At 52.0% G+C, this 11,307-nt stretch overlaps 1 protein-coding gene across 2 annotated transcripts in view; it reads left to right on the plus strand.

Moving 5' to 3' along the window:
- vcam1b (vascular cell adhesion molecule 1b) overlaps positions 1-9,951 on the plus strand; it is a 15,946-nt gene extending 5,995 nt beyond the window's left edge. Inside the window, exons 4-10 of one of the 2 annotated variants that reach the window (XM_030129581.1) lie at positions 1-82; positions 163-432; positions 723-1,016; positions 5,568-5,915; positions 6,023-6,292; positions 9,219-9,476; positions 9,744-9,951. The exon at positions 1-82 is cut by the window's left edge and continues 182 nt beyond it. In XM_030129581.1, the coding sequence (XP_029985441.1) occupies positions 1-82; positions 163-432; positions 723-1,016; positions 5,568-5,915; positions 6,023-6,292; positions 9,219-9,476; positions 9,744-9,901 (1,680 nt within the window). In that variant the 3' untranslated portion in view covers positions 9,902-9,951. Of the gene's footprint in view, positions 83-162; positions 433-722; positions 1,017-5,567; positions 5,916-6,022; positions 6,293-7,202; positions 7,271-9,218; positions 9,477-9,743 lie in introns of those variants that run through there. The other variant, XM_030129582.1, reaches the window with a different exon arrangement.
- The last annotated feature ends 1,356 nt before the right edge of the window (positions 9,952-11,307 follow it).

The raw sequence follows: 11,307 nt of genomic DNA on the forward strand, positions 1-11,307 counted from the left end.
CTGTCCGGGTCAGGACGGTACGAGTGCCGGGCGTCCAATGCGGAAGGAAACATGACGGCGGCGGTCCAGGTCACAGTTCACGGTGAGACCCAACCTCCTGTTTAATTGACAGTCTCTGAATCACGGATGTAATCTGACACATCCCGATTGTCCCGCCTCCAGCTCCACCCACCAACACCTCGGTCTCCGTGAGTCCAGATGAGGAGGTGGTGGAGGGTCAGGAGGTCACACTCACCTGCCACTCAGAAGGAGCTCCGCCCCCTATGCTGGTGCTAAAGAGAGAGGAGGTGGAGCTGCAGAGGACAGACTCCGCCTCCTCCTACCTGATTTTCAACATATCCTCTGCCCAGCTGGAAGACTCCGCCCACTACCAGTGTGAAGCCTCCAACCAGTATGGAGCCCAAGTGGACAACAGGACGGTCACTGTCAGAGGTCAGAGGTCAAACACACCAGAGTGGAGAACAGGTTCATGAGGGTCAGAGGTCAAACACACCAGAGTGGAGAACAGGTTCATGAGGGTCAGAGGTCAAACACACCAGAGTAGACAACAGGTCCATGAGGGTCAGAGGTCAGAGGTCAAACACAACAGAGTGGACAACAGGTCCATGAGGGTCAGAGGTCAGAGGTCAAACACACTGTAGTTCAGGGACTGTAGGACCTTTGTGCGTCCCCAGTCTGACCTGTGTGGGTGTGTCCAGTCTGACCTGTGTGGGCGTGTCCAGTCCATCCTCTGCAGGTGCAGGTCATGCAGCAGGTAGCGGCAGCTGATCGGGGTTCAGGTCTGGTCCTCACCTGCCAGGCCTCCGGGTGTCTCCACCCCCCCACCCTCACCTGGAGGAGGACGGTGCGGGTGGGACCGGAGCGGGCGGGGGCGGTCCTACAGAGGACGACGGAGTGGAGCAGGATGTCCCGCCTCCACCTGCAGAACCTGGACCTGATGGACGGAGGAGGATACAGCTGTGAGGCCAGCTGTGGGTCTGTGGTCCGAGCGGGACACACCCATGTCCACGTCTATGGTCAGTCCACACTTCTGTCCCTCTGTCTGTCTGTCTGTTCCTCTGTCTGTCTGTCCAATCCTGTCTGTCTGTCTGTTCCTCTGTCTGTCTGTCCAATCCTGTCTGTCTGTCTGTCTGTCCTCTGTCTGTCTGTCTGTCCAATCCTGTCTGTCTGTCTGTCCTCTGTCTGTCTGTCCAATCCTGTCTGTCTGTCTGTTCCTCTGTCTGTCTGTCCAATCCTGTCTGTCTGTCTGTCCTCTGTCTGTCTGTCTGTCCTCTGTCTGTCTGTCCAATCCTGTCTGTCTGTCTGTCTGTCTGTCCAATCCTGTCTGTCTGTCTGTCCTCTGTCTGTCTGTCCAATCCTGTCTGTCCTCTGTCTGTCTGTCCAATCCTGTCTGTCTGTCTGTTCCTCTGTCTGTCTGTCCAATCCTGTCTGTCTGTCTGTCTGTCCTCTGTCTGTCTGTCTGTCCAATCCTGTCTGTCTGTCCTCTGTCTGTCTGTCCAATCCTGTCTGTCTGTCTGTCCTCTGTCTGTCTGTCCAATCCTGTCTGTCTGTCTGTTCCTCTGTCTGTCTGTCCAATCCTGTCTGTCTGTCTGTCCTCTGTCTGTCTGTCTGTCCTCTGTCTGTCTGTCCAATCCTGTCTGTCTGTCTGTCCTCTGTCTGTCTGTCCAATCCTGTCTGTCCTCTGTCTGTCTGTCCAATCCTGTCTGTCTGTCTGTCCTCTGTCTGTCTGTCCAATCCTGTCTGTCTGTCTGTCCTCTGTCTGTCTGTCCAATCCTGTCTGTCTGTCCTCTGTCTGTCTGTCTGTCTTCCTCTGTCTGTCTGTCTGTCTGTCCTCTGTCTGTCCTCTGTCTGTCTGTCTGTCCTCTGTCTGTCTGTCTGTCCTCTGTCTGTCTGTGGGTTCATTTGTTTTGCAGCTCTCTCTGCTTTTTCACTGTTCCGTTCATGCTTATATCTGTGGTGATTACAGTTCCATCCTCTGTCACTGAGGCTCCTCACACCAACAGAAGGACCCACATGAGTGTGTGGAGCTGGAGGACTGTGTCCAACCACATCTGCACGTCTGCTCCTCTTTTCTTTTCCTTTGTGGCTCCTGCTTCTCCACACTGTGTATATGTGAGTTTGAGTGGGCACTTTCTTCCTATCCCTCATTCTCTCTCTCTCTCTCTCTCTCCAGACATTCTAAACACAGTCCATGTGATCATGTGACGAAACCTTTTCAGTGGATTGGGTTGTGGGAGGACAGGAAGAGAGGAAGAATGTTGAGGGGGGGGGGGGCGTTAAGTGGTTGTATCTGCTGAGTCCTTGAAAGTCTGTTTGTGTGTGAAAAATCATCAGGGTTATTTCTGGACTACAAGGGTCTGGGGGGGGGTGCAGTGAGAGTCCTGCTGGTCAGAGGTCAGAGGTCATGGTGTTATTGGAATGTTGTTCCAGTAGAAGGAAGACTTCCTCCTACAGATGAGACTGACCATGGAGGGAGGGGGGGTGGGGGTGGGGTGGGGGGTGGGGGGGCAGGACACAGACAGATGGGGATGGGAATCAAGAATCGGTTCCTTTTGAGAACCGGATCCTAGTAGCTCAATTCCTTGGAATCGTTTGCCTGCCTGCTTAACCATTCTGCTTATTGATTCTACCTTAGTTGCGCATGAGCGATGACATGTTTTGGTCAGAATGCAGACAACATGGTGTTGAGGCAGAAGCGGTCCAAACAGACCACACCAGGTCCAAACAGACCACACCAGGTCCAGTTGAACACTGTCAAAGGTTCCATTTCTTCTAAAGGGTGGAATCCTCCAATCTGTTCAAACATTTGTCCACATGGGATTCATTTATAGGAATGTCACGTATTTGATTCTCTACTTAGTGACACGTGTGAATCTAGCAGCAGAGTGAACACCAGGCCCAGTTCTGGTTCTGGTGCAGGCAATACATGTCGTATCCAAATACAAGTTTCTGAAGGTAGGGGAAAGGAAATGAGGTGCACAACAACGGGAGCTGAGCAGAGTTGAACCGGTTCCATGTAGTGGACATGCGGCACTAGAGGAATTAATGCATGCCCCCCCCCCCCCAACTGGGCCTGGCATCATCTGTTCTTATTATTAGTTCATACTGTATATGCTCTATTTTCTGTGCAGATGGAAATATAAAAGACAGTTAATGTAAACACACCTGTTTGTACTCTTTTATCTTTTATTCCCTCAGCCAATGACAATCTATAAGAGAATCAGATCAATAAGCAAAATCAATAATGGAATCAGAATCGTTAAATTCTTATCGATTCCCATCCCTACAGACAGACAGAACGTGTGCGTGTGTCCTCTGGTCCATCAGTTGTTCCTGTTTATCTGAGTGTTTCTGTTCATCCATGGTTCTCTTTCAGAACATGTCAGACACATTAGACGTCTGGACAGACTGTAGAACACACTGAAGAACTGGACTGAGCTCCTCCCAGATCCCAGGGAGGCTGGGGACATTGAGTCCCCGTGGACCGTGTTCTCCACCTCCATTGTCGAAGCGGCTGCTCGGAGCTGTGGTCCAGGGTCTCCGGTGCCTGTCGTGGCGGCAATCCCCGAACCCGGTGGTGGACCCCGGAAGTAAGGGATGCCGTCAAGCTGAAGAAGGAGTCTGATGAAGTCTTGTTGGCTCGTGGGACTCCAGAGGAGCTGATGGGTACCGGTGGGCCAAGTGTGCTGCAGCCCGAGCGGTTGTGGAGGCAAAAACTGGGGTCTGGGTGGAGTTTGGGGAGGCCATGGAGGAGGACTATCGGTCAGCCTCGAGGAAATTCTGTCAAAGCATCCATCGCCTCAGGAGGTGAAGCAGTGCACCACCAACACTGTTTCCAGTGGAAGTGGGAGGAGCTGACCTCCACTGGGGGTGTGGTCGGACAGTGGAAGGAATACTTGGAGGATCTCCTCAGTCCCACTGTCACATCTTCCATGGAGGAAGCAGAGGCTGAGGTCTCAGAGGTGGACTGGTCCATCACCCCAGCTGAAGTCATACAGGTGGTTGGACAGGGCTCCAGGGGTGGATGAGGTCCGCCCTGAGTCCCTTCAGTCTCAGGATGTGCAGGACTGTCCTGGTGGACTCGTCTCTGTAACATGGCGTGGCAGTTAGGGACAGTCCCACTGGACTGGCAGACCAGGGTGGTGGTCCCCCCTTTTAAAAAGTGGGACTGGAGGATGTGCTCCAACCACAGGGGGTCCCACTCCTCAGCCTCCAGGGGAAAGTCTATTCCAGGTACTGGAGAGGAGGATCCGACCGATAGTCGAACCTCAGATCCAGGAGGATCAATGCGGTTTTCGTCCCGGTCGTGGAACACTGGACCAGGTCTACACTCTCCATCGGGTACTCGAGGGTTCATGGGAGTTCGTCCAACCGGTCCGCATGTGTTCTGTGGATTTGGAGAAGGCGTTGGACCGTGTCCCTCATGGTATCCTGTGGGGGGTGCTTCGGGAGTATGGGGTCTGGGATCCTCTGCTCAGGCCAGTCCAGTCCCTGTATGACCGAAGCAGGAGTCTGGTTCACAGTCAGTCAGACCTGTTCCAGGTGCATGTGGGACTCCTGCAGGACTGCCCTTTGGCACCGGTTCTGTTCATAATTTTTATGGACAGAATTTCTAGGTGCAGCCAGGAGCCAGAGGGGGTCCGGTTTTGGATCAGATAAAGGTGGTCTGCCCTCTCCAGGTCAGTGGAGAGTCTTTGCCCCAAGTGGAGCAGGTCCAGTATCTGGGTCTGGTTCACAGTGAGGGAAGGATGGAGGTTCAGATTGACAGGTGGATGGGTGCAGCGTCTGCAGTGGTTGTATGGGTCTGTTGTGGTTCAGAAGGAGCTGAGCCCAAAGGAGAAGGTCTGGATTTACCCTCAGTCTACGTTCAGACCCTCACCTGTGGTCATGAGCTTTGGGTCAGAACCCAAAGGACCAGATCCAAGATACAAGCGGTCCAAATGAATTTCCTCCGTAGGGTGGGAGGGTCCACCCTTAGGGATAGGAGGAGGAGCTCAGTCATGTGGGAGGAGCTCAGAGTAGAACCGCTGCTCCTCCACGTCCAGAGGAACCAGCTGAGGTGGATCAGACATCTGGTTCAGATCCTCCTGGACTCCTCTTTGGGGAGGTGTTCTGGGCATGTCCCACCAGGAGGAGGAGTCTGAGGAGAGGGAGGAGTCTGAGGAGAGGGAAGTCTGGGCATCCCTGCTTAGACTGTTACCCTCGCAACCCGGCCCCAGATAAGAGAAAGAGAATTGATGGATGGAATGGACTGAGTAGGTTCTCTAGGTTCTGCAGGTTCTCCAGGCTCTATAGGTTCTATAAGTTCTCCAGGTTCTGCAGGTTCTTCAGGTTCTCCAGGTTCTCTGGGTTGTGCAGGTTCTCCAGGTTCTTCAGGTTCTCCAGGTTCTCTGGGTTCTGCAGGTTCTACAGGTTCTCTATGTTCTCTAAGTTCTACAGGTTCTCTAGCTTCTCCAGGTTCTGCAGGTTCTCCAGGCTCTCTAGGTTCTCCAGGTTCTCTAGGTTCCGCAGGTTCTCCAGGTTCTCCAGGCTGATGGACTGCATCTCTGTTGTCTCTTCCTGTGCAGCATTCCCCTCTGATCCGGTTCTGGAGGGTCCTGGTTCGGTTCTGGTGGGTCAGGTGGCCATGTTCCGCTGTTCCGTCACTGACGTGTTCCCAGCCAATCAGCTGAGGATCCACTGGACCTCGGGGAACAGGTCTCTGATGGTCCAGGACACATTCTCAGGGAACAGGTCCCTGATGACCCAGGACACGTTCTCATCCTCCCAGTCGTCGCAGAATGTTTCATCTGTCCTGAGGTGGAGGGTGGACCAGGACCAGAGGGGCGGGACCATCATCTGCAGGGCAGAGCTACTGACAGAGGACGGTGTTGTGTGGAGGTCCAGGAGCAGCCACGCCCACCTGCACCTGCACCGTGAGTGTCCACATGTGGGCTCTGAGGTCCTGGTCCTGCTCCTAGTATCAGTCCTGGTCTTGGTCTTAGTCCTGGTCCTGGTCTCAGTCCTGGTCTGTCTGTTGCAGGTCCTCCCAGGGGTACCCAGGTCTCCGTCAGTCCAGGTCCGGAGGTGTTGGAGGGTCAGGAGGTCATGCTGTCCTGCCACTCAGACGGAGCTCCGCCCCCAATTCTGGTGCTGAGGAGGGATGGGGTGGAGCTTCAGAGGACAGACTCCACCTCCTTCCATCTCACCTTCAACATATCCTCCGCCCAGTTAGAAGACTCCGCCCACTACCAGTGTGAAGCCTCCAACCAGTATGGATCTGAAGTGGACAACAGGACGGTCACTGTCAGAGGTCAGAGGTCAAACACATGACTGGACAGTACAAGGGTTAAAGGTGGACGTTTGGGTCTGTAAGGGTTAAAGGTGGACGTTTGGGTGTTTAAGGGTTAAAGGTGGACGTTTGGGTCTGTAAGGGTTAAAGGTGGACGTTTTGGGTCTGTAAGGGTTAAAGGTTGGAGGTATGGGTCTGTAAGGGTTAAAGGTGGACGTTTGGGTCTGTAATGGTTAAAGGTGGACGTTTGGGTCTGTAAGGGTTAAAGGTGGACGTTTTGGGTCTGTAAGGGTTAAAGGTGGACGTTTGGGTCTGTAAGGGTTAAAGGTGGACGTTTTGGGTCTGTAAGGGTTAAAGGTGGACGTTTTGGGTCTGTAAGGGTTAAAGGTGGACGTTTGGGTCTGTAAGGGTTAAAGGTGGACGTTTGGGTCTGTAAGGGTTAAAGGTGGACGTTGGGTCTGTAAGGGTTAAAGGTGGACGTTGGTCTGTAAGGGTTAAAGGTGGACGTTTGGGTCTGTAAGGGTTAAAGGTGGACGTTTGGGTCTGTAAGGGTTAAAGGTGGACGTTTGGGTCTGTAAGGGTTAAAGGTGGACGTTTGGTCTGTAAGGGTTAAAGGTGGACGTTTGGGTCTGTAAGGGTTAAAGGTGGACGTTTGGGTCTGTAAGGGTTAAAGGTGGACGTTTTGGGTTGTGGTTCTGGTGTCTGACCCAGTTGTTGGACATAAATAGAATGAGCCCTGTTTTTCTTTTGGTGTTCCATCTGTGTGAGTCACATGATCCAGTTCCTGAAGCACTGAGTATTGAGGACAGTTTGTTTTCAACTTTGTTTCGTCAACTTCATCCATAAACAAAAATACTCAATAATACCGGTCACATGTTTAACCCTTTAAATGACAGGGCTGGGATGGAAACTAATTCTATTTTGGATACAGAAAACAGGCTCCATCCTTCCACCACTTGGGTCCAGGACTCCCCACAGACCTGAAGAGGGCAGACCACCTTTATCTGGTCCAGAACCAGGACAGACCACCTTTATCTGGTCCAGAACCCCGTACTCAGATTTGTGCCGCCTTTCCACTACCGTGGAACCGGGTTGACTCCACTCCAGTACCACGTCCTGTTCCAGACCGTTTCCACTCTGGTACCAGGTCCTATTCCAGACCGTTTCCACTCTGGTACCGTTTCCACTCTGGTACCAGGTCCTATTCCAGACCGTTTCCACTCTGGTACTAGGTCTTATTCCAGACCGTTTCCACTCTGGTACCAGGTCCTATTCCAGACCGTTTCCACTCTGGTACCAGGTCCTATTCCAGACCGTTTCCACTCTGGTACTAGGTCTTATTCCAGACTGTTTCCACTCTGGTACCAGGTCCTATTCCAGACCGTTTCCACTCTGGTACCAGGTCCTATTCCAGACCGTTTCCACTCTGGTACTAGGTCTTATTCCAGACCGTTTACACTCTGGTACCAGGTCTTATTCCAGACTCTTTCCACTCTGGTACCAGGTCCTATTCTAGACCCTTTCCATTCCAGATCCTCCCTCTTTCCAGTCCTGGTCGTCATAGCGATGCGGTGCGTTCCTTCTGTGTGCTCTGCTCACAGTTGCTGATAAACTCACTGGTTGCCTGTTGTCTGGTCAAACTCCTGCTGAATGTTTGCGTCTGAACCTCCTGGACAAACCATGGTGTAGTTTTACAGACTGTCATCATGTGGATTCACCTACTGACAGATTTACTTTTAGTATCTGGTCCCCAGTCCTGGAACGTCAGCGGAGGTGAGACCAAAAAACTAGTACCAGGTACCAGATTCCATAAAACTAGTACCAGGTACCAGATTCCAGGTCCTTTTTCATAATGGAAACACAAAAGGTCGAGTCGGTACCACATAGTGGAAAAGCGGCATTGGAGGTCCTGATCCTCATCCCACTCCAAACCGCCCCAGGTCACGCTGAAGGTCCAGGTTCCTTGAGGCCAAATGGACAAAAGCAGAGATGAAATCCTATGGTCCCCAAACCGGACCCCCTCTAACCCCTTATGAAACAGAACCGGTGCCAAAGGGCAGCCCTGTCGGAGTCCCACATGCACCTGGAACAGGTCTGACTGACTGTGAACCAGACCCCTGCTTCGGTCATACAAGGACCGGACTGGCCTTAACAGAGGGCCCCGGACCCCATACTCCCGAAGCACCCCCCACAGGAGACCATGAGGGACACAGTCGAACACCCTCTCCAAATCCACAAAACACATGTGGACCGGTTGGGTGAACTCCCATGAACCCTTGAGCACCCGATGGAGAGTATAGACCTGGTCCAGCGTTCCACAACCGGGACGAAAACGACATTGTTCCTCCTGGATCCGAGGTTCAACTATTGGTCAGATCCTCCTCTCCAGTACCTGGAATAGACTTTCCCCTGGAGGCTGAGGAGTGAGATCCCCCTGTGGTAGGAGCACATCCTCGGGTCCCCTTTCTTAAAAAGGGGGACCACCACCCCGGTCTGCCAATCCAGAGGAACTGTCCCCGACTGCCACGCCATGTTACAGAGACGAGTCCACCAGGACAGTCCTGCACATCCATACCTAAAGTACTCAGGGTGAATCTGGTCCACCCCCGGTGCCCTGACACTGAGAAGTTTACCAAGCACCTGGGACCAGTCCACCTCTGAGATGGAGCAGTCCACCTCTGAGATGGAGCAGTCCACCTCTGAGATGGAGCAGTCCACCTCTGAGACCTCAGCCTCTGCTTTGTCCACAGAGGACATGGCAGTGGGATTGAGGAGATCCTCCAGGTCCTCCTTCCACCACCCGACAACATCCTCAACCCAGGTCAGCAGTCTGATCATGTGACCCACCTGGGCCCTCTGATCATGTGACCCACGTGGGCCCTCAGATCATGTGACCCACCTGGGCCCTCAGATCATGTGACCTCCCTGTTCTTGTGTCCCTCCTCAGCCCCTCCCAGGAACACCACGGTCCTGGTCCTTCCGTCGGCGGTGGTCCAGGAGGGTCAGAATGTCACCGTGTGCTGCCGGACCATCAGTTCCCCCCCGTCCACTGTTTACCTTAAACTGACCAATGGGACGGAGCTGCGGTCAGCTGATGGGACCTTCCTATTGGTCAACGTCACCGCCAGAGACTCCGGACTGTACCAGGTCAACGTGACCAACGACCTGGGGTTCCAGGTCAAAGTGTTCCGCATCAGCGTCACAGGTCAGTGACAAGAGGACCACCTGGACCAGAACCTGCAGAACTGGTCCCTGTGTTAGCTTTGCTCTGTTAGCTTAGCTCTGTTTTTAGACTAAAACAGCCCCAGTAAAACCACTAATCTCCTGTGTTAGCATAGCTCTATTAGCTTAGCTCTGTTAGCTTAACTCTGTTAGCTTAGCTCTGTCTGTCCCAGTTTAGTCTGAACCACAGATCAACAAATGATCGGGACATCCCATAATACTTGTGTCCATTCTTCTTCTCCTGTTTCAGAGAACTCCCTCAGTCCTCCAGGTCTCGTCGTCATCATCGTCCCCGTCGTCTGCGTCACTGCTGGACTCGCCGCCACCACTCTGGTCCTGGACTACCTGAGGCGGTCCAGGAAGAAGGGCTTCTACCACCTGGCCCGGTCCGCCCCCCCATCGACCTGAGGTCAGAACCAGGACCCACCCCACCTGGCCCGGTCCGCCCCCCCCATTGGCTTGAGTTCAGAACCAGGACCCACCCCATCTGGCCCAGTCCGCCCCCCATCGGCCTGAGTTCAGAACCAGGACCCACCCCACCTGGCCCGGTCTGCCCTCCCATCGGCCTGAGTTCAGAACCAGGACCATCTGGCCCGGTCCGCCCCCCCATCGGCCTGAAGCTGAAACCAGAACCAGGACCCACCCTGTATGCCCCAGCCCCGCCCCCTGGTTATGATCATGTGACCTCTTGGTTCTGGTCGTTCTGACCCAGACCCGTTCATCATGTGACCTTTGACCTTCATCTCCTGCTTTAACATGAAACATCCCATGATATGTCCAGATCTGTCGTCTGATTGGTCAGCTCTTTGGTATTTCAGACGTAAACGGGCCAATCACAGACTGAACCCAAAACCATGTGAATTCAATCTGACACTGGTGTTCTGATCCAGTTCAGATTTGGACCGGATCAGATGGAGGACCGCTGAGAACCTGAGAGTCCAGTTAAAGAAGGAGGACATGAAAACCTGGACCAGTTCAGGACCAGATCTGGACCACTTCAGGACCAGTTCAGGACCAGATCTGGACCAGTTCAGGACCAGTTCTGAATCAGTTCTGAATCAGTTCTGGACCAGTTCTGGTTCTTCAACATTGAACTGGTTTCATTTCAGACCTAATTGTTTATTTTGTTCATTTTTAGTTTTTTGTTTTTTTTTCATTGATTATTTATGAATTTTAACATTCTTGTTTTTCTTTTAATTTTTTCAGTTTGTATCTTTTCATTTTAATGAATTTTTGATTAGTTTCTTTTCTTCTTGTTGATTGTTTTCTTCATTTGTGTTGTTTGGTTGGTTATCGTTGTGTCTGAGCTGTTTTCAGTTGTTTGTTCAACATTAGTGCAGGTAAACCAGCGTGAACACATGCTTCACACAGAACTGACTGTAAATCAAAGCTCTGTTTGTGGTGGATTTTGTATCTGATGTCAGATTATCATCGAATGCTTCCTTTGGTTTAAATGTAAATCTGTTTGGATCCTTTTATTTCACAGTAAACTCTTCAGTGTGAATCTGAAACTGGATGTAAAGGCTTTTCTAATCAGCTACGACCTTTAATAACCTTTACTAACAGAAGGATTTGAAACACATCCAACATTGAACTGAATATAGAACTGAACCTGTATTTACTGAAATAAACTTGTGGGTTTAGAGTTAGGGTTAAGGTTAAGGTTAGGGTTAAGGGTTAGGGTTAAGGTTAAGGTTAGGGTTAAGGTTAGGGTTAAGGGTTAGGGTTAAGGTTAGGGTTAAGGTTAAGGGTTAGGGTTAAGGTTAGGGTTAGGGTTAAGGTTAGGGTTAAGGGTTAGGGTTAAGGTAAGGGTT

The sequence above is a fragment of the Sphaeramia orbicularis genome, unplaced genomic scaffold (genome assembly GCF_902148855.1).
Source record: "Sphaeramia orbicularis unplaced genomic scaffold, fSphaOr1.1, whole genome shotgun sequence".
NCBI classification, from domain to species: domain Eukaryota; kingdom Metazoa; phylum Chordata; class Actinopteri; order Kurtiformes; family Apogonidae; genus Sphaeramia; species Sphaeramia orbicularis.